We start from the raw sequence: 19,097 nt of genomic DNA on the forward strand, positions 1-19,097 counted from the left end.
TCTGTGGTTTTAAATCACCCACTTTAAATTTAAATAACTTCATGTCTTTTATTGCATTCTACTGCATCTTTATGCTTTTTTATATGACTTTTCCTGTGCCTTGTCTGCTCCCCCACACTCTTCTTCTGGGGAGCCCCTATTAAACCTTTAATTTCCAGCCCACACATCAGTTCTTAATTTATGGAGGACTTCAAAATCTCCTAGGCAAAATTAATGCTCCCTTCTTTGTGTTCCTATACCACTTTGTTCATACCGCTATCCTAACACATCTCTCACAACTTGGACATTATTTTCTTATCTTAACATCTATACATTGCAAACCTGAGATGGCAGAGGCTGTATTATGCAACTCTATACTACTGCTATTTCTGTACCGCAATTGTCTTCTCCCAGTTTGTGGCTTTTCTTTTCTTTTTCTTATGCCTTTCGATGAAGAGTTCTTGATTTTAATGCAGTTCAAATTTATCAAAGTTTTCTTATGTCATTTAATAAACATCACCTTGAGTTTGTGCTTATGTCACTTAATAAACATCATCCTGAGATCATAGGATGTTTTCCTTGATTTTCATTCAAAAGTTTTGATTTTGCTTTTCCTCTTAAAGTCTTTAATCTACCTGGAATTAGTTTTCGGGTGTGGGTGAGTTAGGGATCCAACAGATAACTAGTTCTTCCAGCTCATATACTGAATAGGTTATCTTCCTCCATTAGTCCATAATGCCAGCTCTGTCATATATCAAGATTCTATACATGTGTGGACCTGTCTCTGGGTTCTTTAGGTTGTTTTACCTCCCCTTCACCCCCCGGCCCCTTCTATCCCTATGCTAATACCACATGCCTTAATCTTTGTAACTTTATAATAAATATCTATATATGGAAAGGCAAGTCCTCAAAACATGTTATTCTTCCTCAAGAGTGTTTTTGCTATGCTTTGCTCTTTGTTTTTTTGCATATAAATTAAAGATTACCTTGTGACGGTCCAGAAAAGTCCTGTTGGAAAATAGAACTGCATTGAATCAATAGGTGAACCTCACTCTCCATCCGTCCCCTCAGCTCAAGAGATGTTTGTAGAATAAACGTCTGATGATTGTCTCTCCAAAGTACATCTTATATATAAACAAACATTCGATAGAGGTTAGTGAATGAATGCATGAGGACAAAAGATAACTAACATTAACCAGCATATTCTTACTATTCAGCAACTATTCAGCCAGTATATTTTTTCCTCACCTTATTTCAAATACACAAACCCACAACTCCATCCTCCACAGAACACGAATCTATGACCTACTTAGAAAGCTTCTTGAAAACAAATTTTAAGGAAAATTTAGTGTCCAGGGCCCAGGTAAAGAAACAAGGCCATCTGCCAGGTGAAGTGTCTGTGACCCCTTCTGCCTCTCCAGGTGGAGCAGTCCACCGGGGCCGCGGTGGTTCTTGTCCTGCATCCCGGCGGCTTGGAGAACCAAGAACTACAAGTCCCGGCAGGCCGCGCGGCACCTCGGTTTAACTAAGCGCAATTAGGGTTGGTGGCGAGCGACGTTCCCGAACTCTCGCCACTGGGCTGCGGCGGGAAGCCGGGCGCCACGGCTCTGCTTCCCACAGGGTGAGTAGGGGCGGCCCCTCGGAAGCGGGCGTAGAGCCCGGGCCGCCGGGTCGCACGGCACAAGGAGCGCCGGGAGCCCGTGTGCGCGCGCCGGCGCCCGCTCTTGCTTGGGCCCCATGCAGCCACCTGCGGAACCAGGAGAAAATCCCAGCTGGTGACCTTGTCACCCTGGACGCGGGCACGTGGCTCGGCTGACTGGCAGTGCCCCGCCCCCTCTGCGGCGACTCTCCAGCCTGGCTCACCGCGGGTGCTGAAGCGTGGACTGGCTCCTTCGGTGGCGCAGTCTTGCTTGTAGGTAGAGCTGGAGCTGGAGGAGGGCAGCAGGTGGCTCATCCATAAGTCCTGACCCCCAGGTTGTCTGTGAGGTCCAAGGTGCTGGGGGCTAGGGCTGGAGCGTGGCCTGGACCAGAGCAGGGGGTGACGCATACGTCCCCGCCCTCCCCCGGGACGTTTGGTTTGCCTTAGAGCGGTTCCTTATCTCCAGTAACTTGCAGGGCCCTGCGCTTCCAGGTCGCACAATAAATGTGTGCCTATGGCAGACCTAGTATAGCTCTCTCCAGGTTAAGTGGGCTTTACTTTCTATTAACTAGGAAGTCATTCAATTCAACAAGTTTTTATTGATCACCTCCATGATGTGTGGCATTTTGTGGGTGCTCAAGAAAGATTTGACCAGTTGAAAGTGAATTAGAGTTTGTGCCTCACACGTTTTCTTTAAGCATTTTCTTATTGCAGTGGTTCTCAAACTTTAGTGAGAATCACCCGGAGGGCTTGTTACAGCATGGGATAATGGACCTAATCCCCAAGATTCCGATTCTGCAGGTCTGGGGATGAAGAATTCACATTTCTAACATTCTTCTAGGAGATGGGGATGCTGCTGGTCTGGGGGCATACCTCTGAGTTCTACTGTTTAATAGGAAAAAATCCTATGAATTTAAAGCACCATCTCTTCACAACTGATTGTGGGCTTTTCCATCCTTGTTTGCCAGTTTAACTTTGTAGTTATAGGAAACATGGGCATGGTACTCTGTTAATTCCCCCCCACATTACTTTATAGACAGATTTTCACGTATCTACACTTCCTAGATTACATCATATTCTATCTCATGGTGTCATTACTGGCTTGGCTATTTCTCAACAGCCTTCAGGGATGTAAGGTTTGACTTCTGCTGGGAGAGTTTGCATTTCATTTCTGATATATACATTTCTTGCCAGACAAGGGACCTATAAGGTAAGAATAGTGCTTTGTTCAGGCATTCATTCCCTCCCTTTTCTCTCCCCCACAACTCACTGAATAAACCTAGGTTTATGTTTCCATGCCAGAGGGACTCCAGTGATCCACCTCAGGGCCCAGCAATCTACTTGTTCTCATTTGCCTTGTGCTCTCTTGGTTGGAGCAGACACACCTGAACTTGAATAAGTTCAGGCTCCATCACTTACTAGCTTCCCTGCCGAGTTTCTTAATTCAACTAGAATGAGATTCTAATAGTATGAACCTCTGAATGTAGTTGTGGAAGCTCACTCACTTTTCTTAACTTGCTGCTCACTCTTTGCACTTGGTTTTCTACTGTTCTGAGTCCTCCTTTCCCAGGATGAACTGAATGGAGAATTTCTATTCCTTGCCTAGGTGAGATTTATTTTCCCTGTCTACTCTAGGACTCTGGCATCATTCAGGGATTCCTTTATTTCATCAATATTGATTCAGCCACCTTCTGGGTATCAAACACTAGGAAGAGGGTATGGTGCAGGACAGATTGTAAACATGCAGGACAGTGCAGGACAGTGCAGGACAGATTGTAAACATGCTCAGTCCAACTAGATGGTCCCTGGGCATTGACTCAGCATCTTTCCAGACGACATATGATGGTACCATTCACCTTGATTGCTTTTTATCCTAGTCAGTAACCAGGTTTCCCTGAATACCTGATCACTCCCTCCAAGGGTATTATTGGGTCTTTTCCAGTCTTGAGAGCAGAACAGAAACAATAATGCTCATTTGTCTAATAACCTGTCTAGGAAATGGGAGGAGGTTGTGATCATTTTACGGGATTAACGGAATTAGAGCCTGCCTTTCCTCTGTTACCATTCTCACCTGTGCAACAAGCAGGGCGAGGCAATTCTAGGCTTATTGTCTCAGAATGTTTCATGGAGAGGGAGTTGCAGATGGATGATAACTGAAAAAGCCTAGCCACTTACTGGCCCATGAATAGTAAATGTTTGGTTCCCATTTGGTTCTGTCCAGGGAATGGACATATCATTTGACCATCAACTTCTCATTTGTAGAACTTTCCAGACTCTCCTGTTGCCTCATTTTATCACCACTGAGGTGTTCCCTATGGTCTCGTGAGATGGAGTCCCTTCTTACCATAGATTTGACAATAACACAGCTCTCCTAAATACTTCACAGACTGGAATCGATTGTTTCTAGGTGCTTTTGTTGCTCTTGTGACATGTCAATTTCCAGGGTTCCAAGCAACGTCTTCCACATGCCTGGCTGGTTAGGGTGTGGTACAGGGTCAGAGATCATAGTCCCTGCCTGCAGTGACTAACACAGATACTTGTGAATGGAGGTCTGGGGGTGTCTGTTAAGGAGGTCATGTGCCATGAAGAGAAGGCCCCAGCTCTTACTCTGCCATTTACTAGCTGAGCCACCTGGTGCTAATCACTCACCCTCTGCAGCTTGGTTTCCTTGCTTATACCTGGTGCTGGTAATAATATTTGTCTCACCTCACTGGGTTGTGTAGAATATCTAATGAGATGAGTGCAAAGGGCTTTGTAAAAGTTAGTTATTGCTAATATTATCTAATGATTAGGTTTTAGGGTCTTGGTGGCTTCGCTTCGCCCTCCCCCCCTCGCCCCTTATTCCCCAAGGGTATGCTGGTATGAGAAATAACTTAGGTGAAAGTCAAAAAGGCAAGTAAACAGAAGAGGGCAGGTGATTCATTAGCAAAGGGTTTAATAATGAAAGGTGTTTTTCATCCATAGACATATTTCATGGCTGACAGGGTCTTTTAAAATATCCCGAGGGAAGCAACTCATTTGCATGTTAAAGACTCACTGACACCTTATGGAAAACTCCAGCTCCAGTCTATTTAGACACAGTTTGGCTCCTATATCATCTATTTGATGTTTTTCAATTTCCATCTCTTATTAAGGACATTTGCATGAAAACCAGGTCTTGGGAGTTGTATCTGCTTAGATGTTGCTTCCCCACCCAGAGGTGGTGTCAAGGCTAGGGGTGGCTTCATTGCCTACAGGGACAGATGTGGAGGATGGTGCACCAGGAGAATGGGATCTTGAGGAGACAAGGGCTGAGAGCTGGTGCTAGGGGTGATTGGGGAGGATGGCTATTGAATTGTCAGCCCTGGGTATGTGATTCTCATCTGGGGACCTGTGTTGTTACTGGGTCTGCACAGTTTGCATGGAGCATAGTTTATTCATTCATTGATTCATTCATTAAATTCAGTAAATACTTATGGAACACCTACTATGTATGAGCGAAGCCAGGGTTTGGTAAACTAACGCTTGAGGACCAAATCAGGCCATACCCATTACTTTATATATCATCTAAGCTGCCTTTTGCCTTGCACTACAATGCAGAGTTAAATAGTTGTGACAGAGATGGTATAGCCTGCAAAGCCAAAAATATTTATTATATGGCACTTTACAGAGATAGTTTGCTGACCTCCGTTCTAGGCAGAGGGATCAGCAAGTGCAAAAGCTCTGAGGCCAGAATATGCCAGGCATATTTGAGGAAGAGCAAGGAAGTCATTGCCATTGGAGTGGAGTGAGCAAGGGGGAAGGTGGAAAGGCCTGAGACCCTGGAGGAAATCGGGAAGTCAAGTCAGGTAGGGTCTTATAAGTCATGCCAAGGTCTTGGCTCTTCATATCAGTGAGGTGGGGACCATTGGAGAGTTGAGATCCGAGGAATGCACAGTTGGACTTAAGTTTGTTTCCACACTGATACTAGACTGGGAAAAAATTCGCTCACTCATTCCTTCAATCATTTATTTTTATTAGAGGACTTATTTATTAGCAAATTCTGCCCTTTGTATCTAGTGAAAGAGGCAAATATAGGATCAAATCAATAGAGATTAAAACTTCATAGAGGGATAATGGGGAATTGAATGTGGAGAGATATTCCGAGAGATGAAGCTGGAAAGGTGGTTTGGGATGAGAGTGTGGTGGGGGTCCTGAAGGCCTTGCTAGAGAATTTAGACTTTGGTAGGTTGAGGGGAGTAGGAGTTATATAAATGTACTTGTAGGTTAGGAGGATAACTTGAGTGGCAGAGAAGGTTAGGTGGAATGTGGGAAAGTATTTGGAATAGGGAATGGTTGAGTGGTTCAGGAAAGATGTGATGGCCTTCTTCCTCTCCTTTATTAATTGTACAAGGTTGTGCCAAATCCTAGACCCTGAGGAGTTCTGTGTAAGTTCTTCAGCTTTTCAGAGAAGAAATGACAGTATGGAAGTCTCATTTACTGAGCATGTTAGGCATTATGTTAAAGCAGCTTTTCATTTAATTCTCACAATGACCCTGTGACGTAGGTACTATCAAGAGCTCCCTTTTGCAGATGATTACTTGGGGACTCCGAGATGTTGTGGCTTGGTCAAGGTCACATAACTGGTGAGCAGCAGAGGCAGGACTTCCCCGCTCATACTACCTTCTCAACATGGGCTTCTCTGCATACCCCACAAGCAAGGTCCCTGGATCACCCCCATGGACCTTCTTACACTGATGATCTTGGAGAAAGGTGTATTAAGATGCTGAGGATACTCGGCCTAATTTAAGGCCTGCTTCTGGTTCATATTGGGAATGTGTGTCTTGGTAGAAAGAAGGTAGGGGGTGAACCGAGTGTGCTGCTCCTTTCGATAGAGAATACTACAGGCTGAGGGTGTAGAGAACAAGGTGAAAAGGTAGGATTAGGTGGGGGTCTACTGGGATGTTAGAAGTGGGGCATGCAGAAGTCCCCTGGAAGCTGACAGGCAGGGGAATGAGATCCTTTACCAAAGCCTGGCATTGGATGAAGAGCTAACAACAACAATGTACAGTAGTTGTTACTGTGTTCTTACTGTGTAGGTGGCACCTTGCTGAACATTTTCCATGATTTCCTTGTTCTTCATCGCCTGTCAAGTAGGGACTGCTGTCATCATCCCCCCTTTATAGACAAGGTCACGGGATTTGGAGAGAGTTAGCATTTTGCCCCTGCTCACCTGATTTGTTAGTGACTGTGTCTGGACTCGAACCTGGGCCTGTCTGACTCTGGAGTGCATGTTCTCAACCATCAAGTTCTCCCGTCTGAAAGGAACTCTTGGCTTATAAAAATGTTGGCAGAATGATAAGGTAATAGGGAGGTTTTCATAAATAAAGAGAATATAAAGAAAATAAAGGGCACACTATTATAAAAAATGCCGAGTCTAGAAAGAGTCAAGAAAGAAGAGAAAAAGAAACAAAATTAGGAAAAATAGAAAGCAAGAAGATGGTAAAACTAAATCCAAATATATGTTATTATATTAAATGCAAACAGAAAAAATGAACTATATGCTGTTTAGAGAAACAGTATAAAATGTAAGTTGAAAGTGAAAGAATGGAAAAAGATATACTGGTGAGTACTTTAAAAAAATCTGTGAGGCACGAGTCAAAATAGACTTTAAAAAAATGAAGACAAGGCTATTAGTAGCAACAGTTTTCATACAAAGGGGAAACAGAGGCACAGAGCAGGGAGGTGATGTCCACAGACCGAGTCCAGAGCAGAAGCAAACAAGGCGATGACCTGAAGCTTCCTGCGCGTCTGTGCAGGGTTGCTCCTGCAGGTGGCTTGGCGATATGCTTCTCCTGGGCGTACTTCTCCCTTGGGGGCTGCAGCTGTGGCCAACGACTTCTGTCTGATAGAATTCCCAGGAATTAAAGAGTAAGCAGCTCATTGGGTATTGCGGCCCCAAAGAGTGACTGTGCAGCCACCTGGTGGACTGAGCAGGTACAAGTAGGGCGGGAAAAGATATCAGGGAGCTGGGAGCCCACTTGACCGGGAGCGTGACTTTGGTTAAATGGATCAGATCAGCAGGTGGACATTGAATCTCTAACCGTAAAGCACCCTGCAGGACTGTGATCAGATAGAATAGTAATAGTCATGGCGTTTGCACCTCAAGGAGCTCACGGTCTAGACAAGGGGCAGTGTAACCGCTAATCAGCCAAATGGGGAGGGCTTGCCTGGCTGCTTCTGACCAGCTACCATTTTGGCTGTGGCCTGACCACTTATGACCTGGGTCTAGAAGGCTAATGATGCTGGTGTGTGGGTGGTGGTATCATAATAGTTACAAGTAATGATGATTAACATGCTCAGCCGCTTTTCCTATCTAAAATAACATTCTTCGTCACCTGTTTGTCATCTTTCCTTTTACCCTCTTTGATTTTCTTCCCAGCATCTAATACCAGCTGACATTCTAATATGTTATATGTCTGTTTGCTTATGATCTGTCATCCTATCTAGAGTGTAAGCGCCATGTGGGCAAGAACTTTGTTTTGTTCACGTTGTCCCCAGTGCTTAGAACAGTGCCTGGTACTGCTGAATATAGACTGACTTTGAGAGTTGCTTTGTGCTGGGTACTATGCTAAGCATTTTATATACACGATCTTAGGGTAACCCAACAACTATCGAGGTAGGTATCATCCCATTTTATAAATGAGGAAATTGAAGTGCAATGAGATTAAGAAAATGACCCAGGTCATTCAATCTATCTAGTGGCAGAGCCTGGATTTGAATCCTAGTCTGACTAACTATGAAACTCCCCTGTTGCTCTTTCTTTTCTTTCTTTCTGCAGGGTCTGGGGACATGGCCAGAAGGGCTCTCAAGCTCACTTCGTGGACCAGCGTGGCCCTTGCAGCCTCTGGCTTCTACCTTTACAATAACAAGTACTTGGATCCTAATGACTTTGGTGCTGTCAGGGTGGGCAGAGCAGTTGCTACGGTAGGTTTTTCTCATTTTGGGGGTAGAGAGGAACTACAGTATTACTTGAAGGTGAACATACATGCAGCAGTGGATACACTGGTCACACATGTGGAGATACACGTGTACTCTTATGTGTGCAAAGCTCTCTCTTTACAGTTGTACAGGCATATAGATTTATTCCTCATGCACCTGTATTCTCGTATGTACAACCTCTGCTGTCCTGAAGTTTAATAGAATGGAACTGCACAGGAGCTCTGTTGTGAAGCCTTTACATTTTAGGTTCCATATCTTATTTTAGCAACAGACTCAAGGCAGTGTTTCTCAGCAGATGCTTGGAAGAAAGACTTTGTAGCTTTGATTAAATTCTAGCAGAAAACTTGATCTCTCCACAGTGAGCTAGTGTGGATGACTCTTGATGCGGGGCTCATACTCAGAGCATCTAGGCCTCAGATAGCTTTGAGAATCTCCTCCAGTCCCTAAACTAACAGATAATCTGAGTTGACAATGTGACCATTGGTGGTTTTTCTCCAGTGGCTCAGGAACATTGTTCTGGTGTGATCGTGTCCTCTTAACTCTGTGGAAAGCAACTTTCCCAGATGTGCCGTAACTGTCCCATTTGCATGTGGGTAGATCGTCACATGCTCCCTTTGTGTGCTGTGGGATGAGCTCATCCTTTTTTCCCCTGTGGCGTAGATGTTCTCTGATACACGGTCTGCTTGGGTTGTTGTCTAACCATTTCCTTAACACTCGGTGTTGTCAAGTCTTTTCTCTGGCCTTGCTCAGAAGAGTGCCGGCCCCTAGGGGAAGGTGAGTCATAGACTCAAGACAGACAAATGGGTAAACAGGCTATGGACTATGAAAGGATTCCCAAGTGTTTACCAAGTGCCTTTTTTGGGCCTAGCATTATCTCATATATTTGAAGAGTAGAAACAAACTGTCCCACCTAGGCACAGCTTTGAAGGAGCTTCTGGCTGAGAAGTGCTCACGTGAATGGGTCAAATCAATCTAAAACCATATGCTGGCTCAAGATGTGTGATTCAGATAATTGCTGTTGGGGGACCTCAGACCCAGGAGTGAGCCCTCGGGCTGGGAGTCAGGATGAGTGCCAGAGGGGAAGCGGGGTTTGATGAGACCTTGGAGATCTGAATAGTTGGGTAGAAGGGAGGAAGGTTTTTTTCAGTGCTTTATAAATCAGCCACGAGGCTGTGCATTCCATAAAGGCCAGAGTTCTGGCCTTGACCAGCCATCTGCACTGCTTCATGACCAGGTCTTGCTTGTGGTTGGCATTCAACAAGTGTATGTCAAATGGAATAAAGCTTTGGGAGTGCAGGCAAAGAAACAGACTCCTTTCTATGTCAGCCATGGGAGACTCTTAAATTCTGTGGGCCTCAGTCTCTCAATTCTGAAAGGGAAGGTTTGGGCTAGGTAATTTCCACAGCTCACCCACGCCTGAAATATCTAAGAGCCTGAAATCTTCTGATTCACAAATGATAAGTGGACTTCTCCTGGAGTTCTGGCTAAGGGACTGAGAATCCAAACTCATGCTGTTAGAGCAATCCTACATATAAAATGATGTGTATTTTTGATACAGAGAGGTGGGATAAGTTTATCCAGTAGCACTCATTCAGCTAGTATTTACTGAGCATTTACCTTTATGGCTGGCACTGTAAAAGGTACAGAGGATATGATGATGAACAGGAAGGACAAGCCCCTGTGCCTGTAGAGCTGGAATTCTAGCAAAGGAGAGACAGTCCATGTACAAGGAAACAAATGAGCAATGTAATTTTAGAGAGTGATTTGTTATGGAAATTGAGAGTTCTTGGTAGGTGGGGACAACTTTAGATTGGGACTCTCTGTAGAAGTGGCATTTGTACAGAGCCCTGGCTGACGGAAGAAGCCAGTCAAACAAGATCTAGGGACAGAGCATCTTAGGAATGGGACTGTGTACTTCTCCAAACACACTACCTGTGTCAGGGGCCTGCAGCTGCAGCACTTGGGCAGAGGAGTAAGTAACATTTGATGTCTGGTGCTAAGCTTTTCCCTTCCTTGTTTCACAGACAGCTGTCATCAGTTATGACTATCTCACCTCCCTGAGGAGTGTCCCCTATGGCTCAGAGGAGTACTTGCAGCTTCGATCCCAGGTAAGGGACCCGTGGGACCCATCTGAGCCAGGCCAGGACTGAGTAAGTCCTGAAGTGGCTGCAAAGCGACAAGCTTCCTGTGTGCAGCTGGAGGTGGGCAGGGGACAGTGTGGGGATTGAGACTGGGGAGGGAGTAGGGGAGGACTATCTCCTCATTGGAGGAGTTCCAATGCTGATGGGCTGGACTGTTAGGCCAACATCAAGCTGGATCCCGTGGAATCAAGGCTATGAATCTACAATCAGGGAGGCTGGTGTGTGTGGATGACTCTGGAGGGAGGAAGGCTCTATGATAGCTTAGCTGGCTTCCAAACTGCTTTGTCAGGCAAAACCCAATTGAAAGAGGTTAATTATTTTCCTGTCCTCTGAAGGCGACACTGGGGCCTCATGTAGGGCTCCGAGTGGAACTGTCAACCCCGTACACTGTCCTCATTTGGAATAGGGGAGTTGATTTCGATGCTATGACTAGAAGTCCCAGAGAGTTGGGGCATCAAGCAAGAGGGCACTTTTGTGGATCTACGTTGAATTTGGGGTCGATATATTGGTGTAGATATATTTGGTTCCTCCAGAGGGAAGTTTGTAATAGATCTGTGTGTCTTTGCTTAGCCTGGAATGCCCTATGCCCCATAGAAAAGTCCTACTCATTCTTCTAGGCTCAACTCAAACATCTCCCTTTCTCAATCATCCTAGGTGGATAGAATAATTAATTTTTAAAGATTTTATTTAAACTTTTTGTTATGGAAATTTCAACTATCGACAAGAATAGAGAGAGTAGTAGAATGAACCCCTATGGAACTGTCATTCAGCTTCAGAAGTTATCACTATTTCGCCAATCTTGTTTCATCTACTACCCCTTTATTTATTCATTCCTTAGTTTATTTTTTACTCATGCATTCATTATTTTTGCTGAAATAATTAAAAGCAAATCTCAGGCATTGTATTATTTCATCTATAAGTAACTCAGTATGTTTTTTTCATAGATAAGGACCTTTAAAAAAACAAATACAATACCATGACCATGGTCATACTTAATAAAATTAACAATAGTTTCTTAATAAACTCTAGTAGCTAGCCCATATTTAAGTCTCCTTTGTTGTTCCATAAATGTCTTTTTAAAGTCGAAATCTGGATCCAAACAAGGTACATACATACATTGTGTTCGGTTGATGTTTTCTAAATCTTTTAAAAGCTATAGTACTTTCCCTTCCTTCCTCCTCCCCGTGGCCCTGCCTTTCTTTTTTTTCTTTCTCTCTCTCTCTCTCTCTCTCTCTTTTCCCCTGAGCTATTTGCTTGTTGAAGAAACCAGATCATTTATCTTGTAGAATTGCCCACATTCAGGATTTGGCTGATTGCATCCTCAAAGTGTCATATAATGGGAAATAGATTCACCTGGTGCACAATTCAAACTATGTAATATTTGAACATACAAAATGATTCTCCTATCCTTGTTCCTCAGGTACCAAATTTTCCTGCCTGGAGGCAATCATTATTTCCTGTGTATAATTCCAGAGATAACCTTTCTATTTGAATTAATTACTCTTTTTTTTAAATTCCTGCTACAGATGATGGTTACGTCTTTCTCTCTCTTTAGACTATACATTCCTTTCAATTGGGGATTGGGTCATTTTTTTTATATCTTCTACCTCTAGCAGTGATGTGTAGGACTGAGTTGATTTAATGGCTGTTTTAATGCCAAATTGCATCTTGCTAGCTCTTTGCATTGGGAGAGGCCCCAGAAAGAGAATCAGGTTTAGAATCAGAAGACCTGAGTTTGTGCCATGACTTTGGGGAGGTCGTTTAACCTTTAGGAGCTGCCATTTCCTTGTCTGTAGGCTAGAGATTGTTATAACACTCACTAAGGATTATTTTGTGAAATGTAAATATAAAGCAGGTGTCAGAAATAAGTTAGGTGTCTACTAGAAGATCTGTTCTGTGAACACCAAGGCTTGGACTGTGTTGTGTATTTCCATGTCTGCAGTACCTACAACTGGACCCAGAACACGGTAGGTCCGGAATAAAGGTTTGTTGAATGAATGAATAATGAAATGTTAGTTCGTATTGGAAGATCTCAAAGGCCCTGTCTCTGAGACTTCATGCCCCTCTTCTGCTTTTTTTTCTGACCACTTTTCTCCATTTAACCAATGCTATGGGCTTTGGAGCCCTCGACACTGACATTTTGCAGAGAGGTCCAGGCCAGGGCCCAGGGGCAGAGCAGGCAGGAGGATGGGTGGTGTGGAGACAATTGCCCTTCATGTGTAAGTCATCTGAAAGGCAGTGATGCCGCAGCTCCTGGAGAAGTTGACAGCTTTGGGGATGGAGTAAGGAAAGTGCAGCCTGGCATTTGACAAGAGGGCAGCACGTGTTAGCTGGCAGCAGATAACGGGGTGTAGGCTGGTCCCCAGGAATTGTGCCTGGGATGGGGGAGCCGGCTGGCACTAAAGACCATCAGTAAATACTGCAGGAGTGTGTTCTTCCATCGGAACACTTATCTGTTCTCATCCGTGTGACTGATAAAGGAGTGAGTGAAGGATAAAACATAATTATTTCACCTGTCAAGCCGGTATCCCCAGGTCCCAGAGTATGCCAGAGCCAGGAGATGAGCTTGGCAGGCAGTGACTTCAAGAAGCACTTTCAAGGTTGGTGCTCAGCTGGCTTGGATCTCAGTGACTCAGCTCCGCATCAAGATAGGGTGGGAGCCAAAATGAAAGAGCGTTTTCTAGGGGTGCAGTGGCCCTTTGCTAGGTAGCGTGGGACAGGGCCCAGATGCTTTGGAGAATGAGACTCCTGGTGCCCAGGATACTTATAAACAGAGACGACATGTGTGAACTGGCTTGTCCACAGTGCAGTGGAAGTCTTGGCTGATGCATACCTTAAAACAATGGGCTGGAGGAAGTAGGACTGAGATTATTCTGACCAAGAGGTTAGAGGATAGTGGACAGCTCAGGAACCATTCTCACTGAGGAGAGCATCCAGACTTTCCTTTGAGGAACCATTCATATCTCAGGTACTTACCATGAGATTTGAGTGGGGCTCACCCCACCCTCAGCTCCAAGGCGGGCATGTGACTTAGGCCCGTTTCTCTGGCCCTAGAGGTTGATTCAGGGAGAGCAACTGAGCCAGTGCTGGTTAGTGAGCATCAGATCCAGGACTTTTGGTGTTGTCCCCCATAGGACACTCTTTTCTGCTGGGTAAACTGAGAATATAGGATGTTGGCTTAGGGCTGCTGGCAGCCATCTTGTCACTATCTGTGAATTGAGCCAGTATTGTGGAGAGATGTGTCATTTGAATCCCTAGATCTAGCTGAGCCTGAAGCCAGACTACCAGTAGACTTTTCAATTATGTGGGCCAGGAAATTCTCTCTTTGCTTAAGATAGTTTAAGTTCAGTTTTCCGTTATTTGCAACCAAGTGAGTCATGATACACTGGGGAATCTTGGAGAAGCATGTTGGATCTCAAAGCACAATCAGGATTTTGATAGGTTGCAGAAGGACTGGTAACTCAAAGGAAGAAACGAAATTCAGAAATTCCAAGGCCTAAACAGAGTGAGGAGAGGTTTGGGTGGTGCTGGGTAGAATTTGAGCCAATTTGGACTTGGAGCCAGATCCCCAGGCTCCTGGTCTACCACCAAGCACCTCTACTTCCTTATCTGTAAAGTGGTGGCAATGGCCTTTGCCCCAGCTGAGTTTGTAAGAACAGACGTGAGAAGACTTACTTAAACACTCAGATTATTTAATCCAGCCAGGGAGGAGATCCAAAAGCAAAGGGTTTGCCTCGTTGACTCCTTATCATTTTAATGAACAAGTTAATGATTTCCTTATTTCTACATTTATTAATTGGAATTCTTCTATAAGGAAAAGGTATCCTTTCTCCCTCAGTTTGTTGAATTATTTTTGTAAGTACGAACTCATGGATATTTATGTTATTGTATGGGTTACAATCCAAAACAATTATTGTTTATTTTATTGCACAAATTGTTCCAACTTTGGCCACTGGGAGCTCCTTCAGGTTGTCTCCTGTGTCTTTTTGATATGCCTCATCATTTTTTGAGCACTATCTTAACTTTTTGGTAGCACAAGATGCCCCAGGCTCGTCTTATATTTTCCTTGCCCCAGCCTTGTAATCAGTCACTTCTCTAAGGAGTCTTGGTTCCTTTTATTGGAAAATGCTATTTAGAAACCAAGCTGTGGATGCATATTGCTATTGGGGTGTTATGGTTTCCAGGCTCTCCCAGCAGACCAAGCCAGGAAATGTATGTATTAATACTTACATGCATATACACCTCTATTTACTTATTAAAAAACCGTGAGTTCGTACTGATATCTTTTGTTTCAGTCTGACATCACAGAGTTCATTTATCCTTCTCCCTTATATGTAACTTATTTCTCTGAGAGTGAGAAACCTGCCTCTTATTATCTATAATATATTTACTTATTTGTTCAACCTTAGTATACCCCAATGTAGTTAAGACACCCAGGCATACAGGAGCAGGGAGAGTGGCCTAAAATGGGTGAGACTGAATGAATTAAGGGGGTATTTGAGCTGGGTTTGGAAAGATGGGTTAGACTGAAACCTGTACCATTGGGGACAAGGTGATTTTGGTTGATAGGTAAAATTTTGGAGATTGTCTTTAAGAAATAGATTAGTTCAGTGTCTGGAGACTAGGTTAGGGGTGAGTGAAAGGACATATTGGTAAACAGAATTAGAGCTAGATCACAGAGGGAAAAAAGGCCATGTTTTATACCAAAAATAGTAGGGAGCCATAGAAAATTTTAGAGCCAAGTTTTATTAAGCCCTTAATGAGAATGCCTAAAGTTTTCAGTTACTGAATATTTTTTGAGCCTCTACTCTGTGCTAGACAATGAGTAGAAGAGTGAGCATATATATATGTGTGTGTGTGGAGTGGGGTAGAGAAAAAGAGGGGGCGAGGGATGGCATGTACATTTTCTTTTCTTAATCAGAGTCCTAATTTAGGAGGGAACTCGATTGCTACTGTGACTGGGAAGCTTTTTAGCCGAATTCAATATCTTATTATTGAGGTCACTGGGCTCCTGAGATATGAGATGCTTCAGGTCAGCAGTATGTGTATGTCGTGTTAGTTGCTATAGTACTTAATATTTGGGCTTGAAGAGGTAATGATAAATGCTCTTTTTCTCCTTGCCTGAGAAGTAGAATTAAGAAGTTGCAAGACTCTGCCAGATAGAGATAAATATGCCAGCCTTATTACTGATAAATCCTGGGCTGGAGCATGTGGCCTGGGTCTGTGAGCAAATGGGCTTGTTAAACTTCACTCCTGAATTTAATAGATTTACCTGTTAGGCACAGACATGGCAGGACCAGCCTCTCAGATGGGGCCTGCCTCCTAGAGCAAGGAGAATTTAAATACCAGCGCTCTGCATAAATGCAGATCTCAAAAGGGGAAGAAAGGGAAAGGGGTGAGCTGACCATGCTGTTTCTTCTTCCACCTCACCAACCAACTGGCAATTCCTCCTCCCAAAAGGGAGCAGTCAGGAGCATTCCACTTCTAATGGGACTTCTTCCACGTGCTTGCATGAAACTCAGGGATAGGAGGTTCCCCTGCAATATTTACTCTCTGGATGGAAGAGAGCTTTAAATTTGCTGTGAGAACCTTTTGTGCCTACTAATTTCAGCTAACCTTTATACTTGACCTTGTTTAGGGACACAGGCTGCTTTGGGCTTGAGTATGAGATAGCAATTTTGGCATTAGTGAAATCTGCATTTAGAAGGAGGGGTCATTTGCTGTCAACTTTTAGAACCATGGCATGTGGTAGGGTGTTTTGAGGGGAAAGGGACTCCATTTCTGACCAGTGGATATTGGTCAGAGAAGTGGAGTAAAGGGCTAAGGTGGGATGATGACTCTTTAAAATTATTCCATTGAACTTGAGAAAGACACCTCGGCATCAGCTAGCTCAAGCCTGTTATGTACAGATGCGGAACTAGAAATCAGAGGCATGTTGTGGTTTTTTAGGCCCCTTCAGGTTTGTGGCAGATCATGAACTTGGTCTTGGACATCCAGGTCTTATCTAATCTCATGTTCTTCGCATTTTATACTCAGTTGTCTCCATTTATCCATTTCCAACTTGGGGGAAAGCACCAAGTTGGATAGAAAGTGGAACCAAGGATGCTTATGCAGCTGCTCTTGCCAGCTAGCTGCTGCTGTTGGATTTCTTCTGCTGGTTTGTCCCTCCCCGGCATGAGCCCTCAGGCTGTGGTGCTGCCTGGCATAGGTTTGGGAAACACAGGATAGGAGGAAGAAGGGCAATAGAGCCTCCTCTCTGGAACTCCTTTACTTGGTCACTCAGTTAACCAAACAGTTAATTTAACAAATATTTGGAATTTGCACTCACTGGTGGAAGGGAGTGTAGACCCTCCAGAGGAATCGGTAGATGCTCTCTGTGCTTTGGGAAAGCTTTTCAAGTATTAAGCTGTTGAACAACTGCCGATTTGGAGGGTAACCCTGCCACAAGCTTAGCGAAGGTATGGTAAATCAGTAAGCGTTTTAAAGATCGTATTGCTCTGCAAGGGGAACTGTAGCAGTGTCTGGCTCTTTAGGAATACTCTCGGGAAGCTGGCGACTGTCCTGGCTACACCATGACGTGTCTCCACCATTCTTCCATCCATTTTAACAAACGTAAACAGCTTGCTGTGTGAGGCTCAGGCTCAGAGGATATAAAGGATGTAAAGTTGCTCAGTCTAGTGGGGGAAGCAGGTGTGAAATCACCAGTTGCAGGATTAATTTGCCTTCATTCCAGCTCTGGCCCCTGACATCACTCCCAGCCACGACGAGCTGGGACAGCAGCCCTGCACAAGAGGGGCTCCTAACCCAGCCTGGGGGTTGGGAGTTGTGGTGGGGGTGGTGCATGCTCAGGAAGGCCTCCTTCAGAATTGGGATGTCTAATTGTGCCACAGTGGTTGTGCATGTGCGGTGTCTGTCAACCTGGTGTGGAAGCTTTTCAGTGAGTTTTCATGCACTTTGTCCCCTTTTGCTGCTTTTGCGGGTCATCCTGGAACATCTGCCTGAGATTGTTCTGCATAGAGGATGAGGAAGGTTGAATCCTTGCTTTCTTGGTGACTGGCTTTTTCAGAGTTTGTGATAATTTCTGCAGGAGCATGAGCTGCATTTAATTTGCTCTGGTTGGGTCATCTAAGGACCAGGCGTCTGGAATAGGGAGACAGCCTGCGATTGCATCTAGCACCTCCTTTTTGGTTTTCTGTGTACTCAAATCTCTCTGAATACTGCATTGCAAACCTGCACAACTTTCTGCAGTGGCCTTGACCCCAACACCTTCTAATTTGAAGAGAATTCCATAGAAGTGGGTTCTAGGGCTGTGGTGTTGTCTGGGGAGAGACTTAGGAGCTCCACTCCCATCAGTGGGGACCTTGGAGGAAACTTTGGCATGGCACCAACTATCTTTGGAGGTTGGGTGCACTGTGCAGTGGCTTCTCTGTAGCTCTCAGGCAGGCCACGCAAAGCCAAGTTACTCTCTTAATTGCTCTAGACTTGTCAGTGACCTATGGACCATGACCAATAACAGTATCCCATCTCACCATGTCTCCATAGCTTTTTAAAAACGTGAAATATATAAGATCTAAGAAGAGGTATAAAAAACAATTTAGTAATTACCCTTGTGCTCACTGGCCTATTTCAGAAATAATACCTTACCCAGCCTCCTCTTAGACAACCAGAAGTGAGCACTATCTTGCATTGTTTATCATTCCCATGCACTTTCTTATAAACAACAATTCATGTGTTTGTATGATATTTTTTATTTTGTTGACTCTTTTCCCATTACTTGGTTTTGCTCTAAGGAAAAATATCTGTCAAATTATAAATTGGATAGGCTAACTATCTCTTTTTTGGGGGGTGGATCTAATGCATATGCAAATAAGCATTTTGGGTACCATCCGAAACTACCTCTTGTACCACATTTTTGCACAGCATCACTGGTGCCAGTCACACTTTCAGAAGCACAGGCTGCACCGTTTGTAGCAGACACTGGGCCAGACTCTGGCTTGTACCCACTGTTGCTTTGGTCTTTCCCCTGTTGGGTTTGGTCACTTTCTTTCTGGGTCTTCTCTTCTTCCTCACCTGGGGCTGTTTCGGGCTTAAAGCTGCCTGATGGGATGATGTTTGCTGTCACTGCTGCTCGGAAGTGGTGATCCCTTTCCAAAATCCATAGCTGAAATAAAACAAAATAAGCCCCTGGGTTTCTGGTAATGGAAGGCTGTTGCCGTGAGTGCGGTGTTTCTCCATTCTCATCAGCGTGATTGTCACATTAGCCAGTTTCTCACTTGCTCATGTCTTCAGTTCTCTTGCCTACACGGGCTGCCTGGACAGACAGGGTTGGCTTCCTGCTGCTGCAGAGCTGTTCTCCAACTGCTCTGCCGCCTGATTCT

The 19,097-nt window shown here is 44.4% G+C and overlaps 1 protein-coding gene across 4 annotated transcripts in view; it reads left to right on the forward strand.

The window, feature by feature from the left end:
- Positions 1-1,486: 1,486 nt before the first annotated feature.
- ADCK1 (aarF domain containing kinase 1) overlaps positions 1,487-19,097 on the forward strand; it is a 104,375-nt gene continuing 86,764 nt past the window's right edge. For 2 of the 4 annotated variants that reach the window (XM_039883932.1, XM_039883935.1), the window contains exons 1-3: positions 1,487-1,600; positions 8,418-8,563; positions 10,603-10,686. In XM_039883932.1, coding sequence (XP_039739866.1) covers positions 8,429-8,563; positions 10,603-10,686 — 219 coding nt within the window. In that variant the 5' untranslated portion in view covers positions 1,487-1,600; positions 8,418-8,428. Of the gene's footprint in view, positions 1,601-1,755; positions 1,892-8,417; positions 8,564-10,602; positions 10,687-19,097 lie in introns of those variants that run through there. The other 2 variants (XM_039883934.1, XM_039883936.1) reach the window with 2 other exon arrangements.

The sequence above is a fragment of the Pteropus medius genome, unplaced genomic scaffold (genome assembly GCF_902729225.1).
Source record: "Pteropus medius unplaced genomic scaffold, Ma_sr-lr_union100, whole genome shotgun sequence".
Lineage (NCBI taxonomy): Eukaryota > Metazoa > Chordata > Mammalia > Chiroptera > Pteropodidae > Pteropus > Pteropus medius.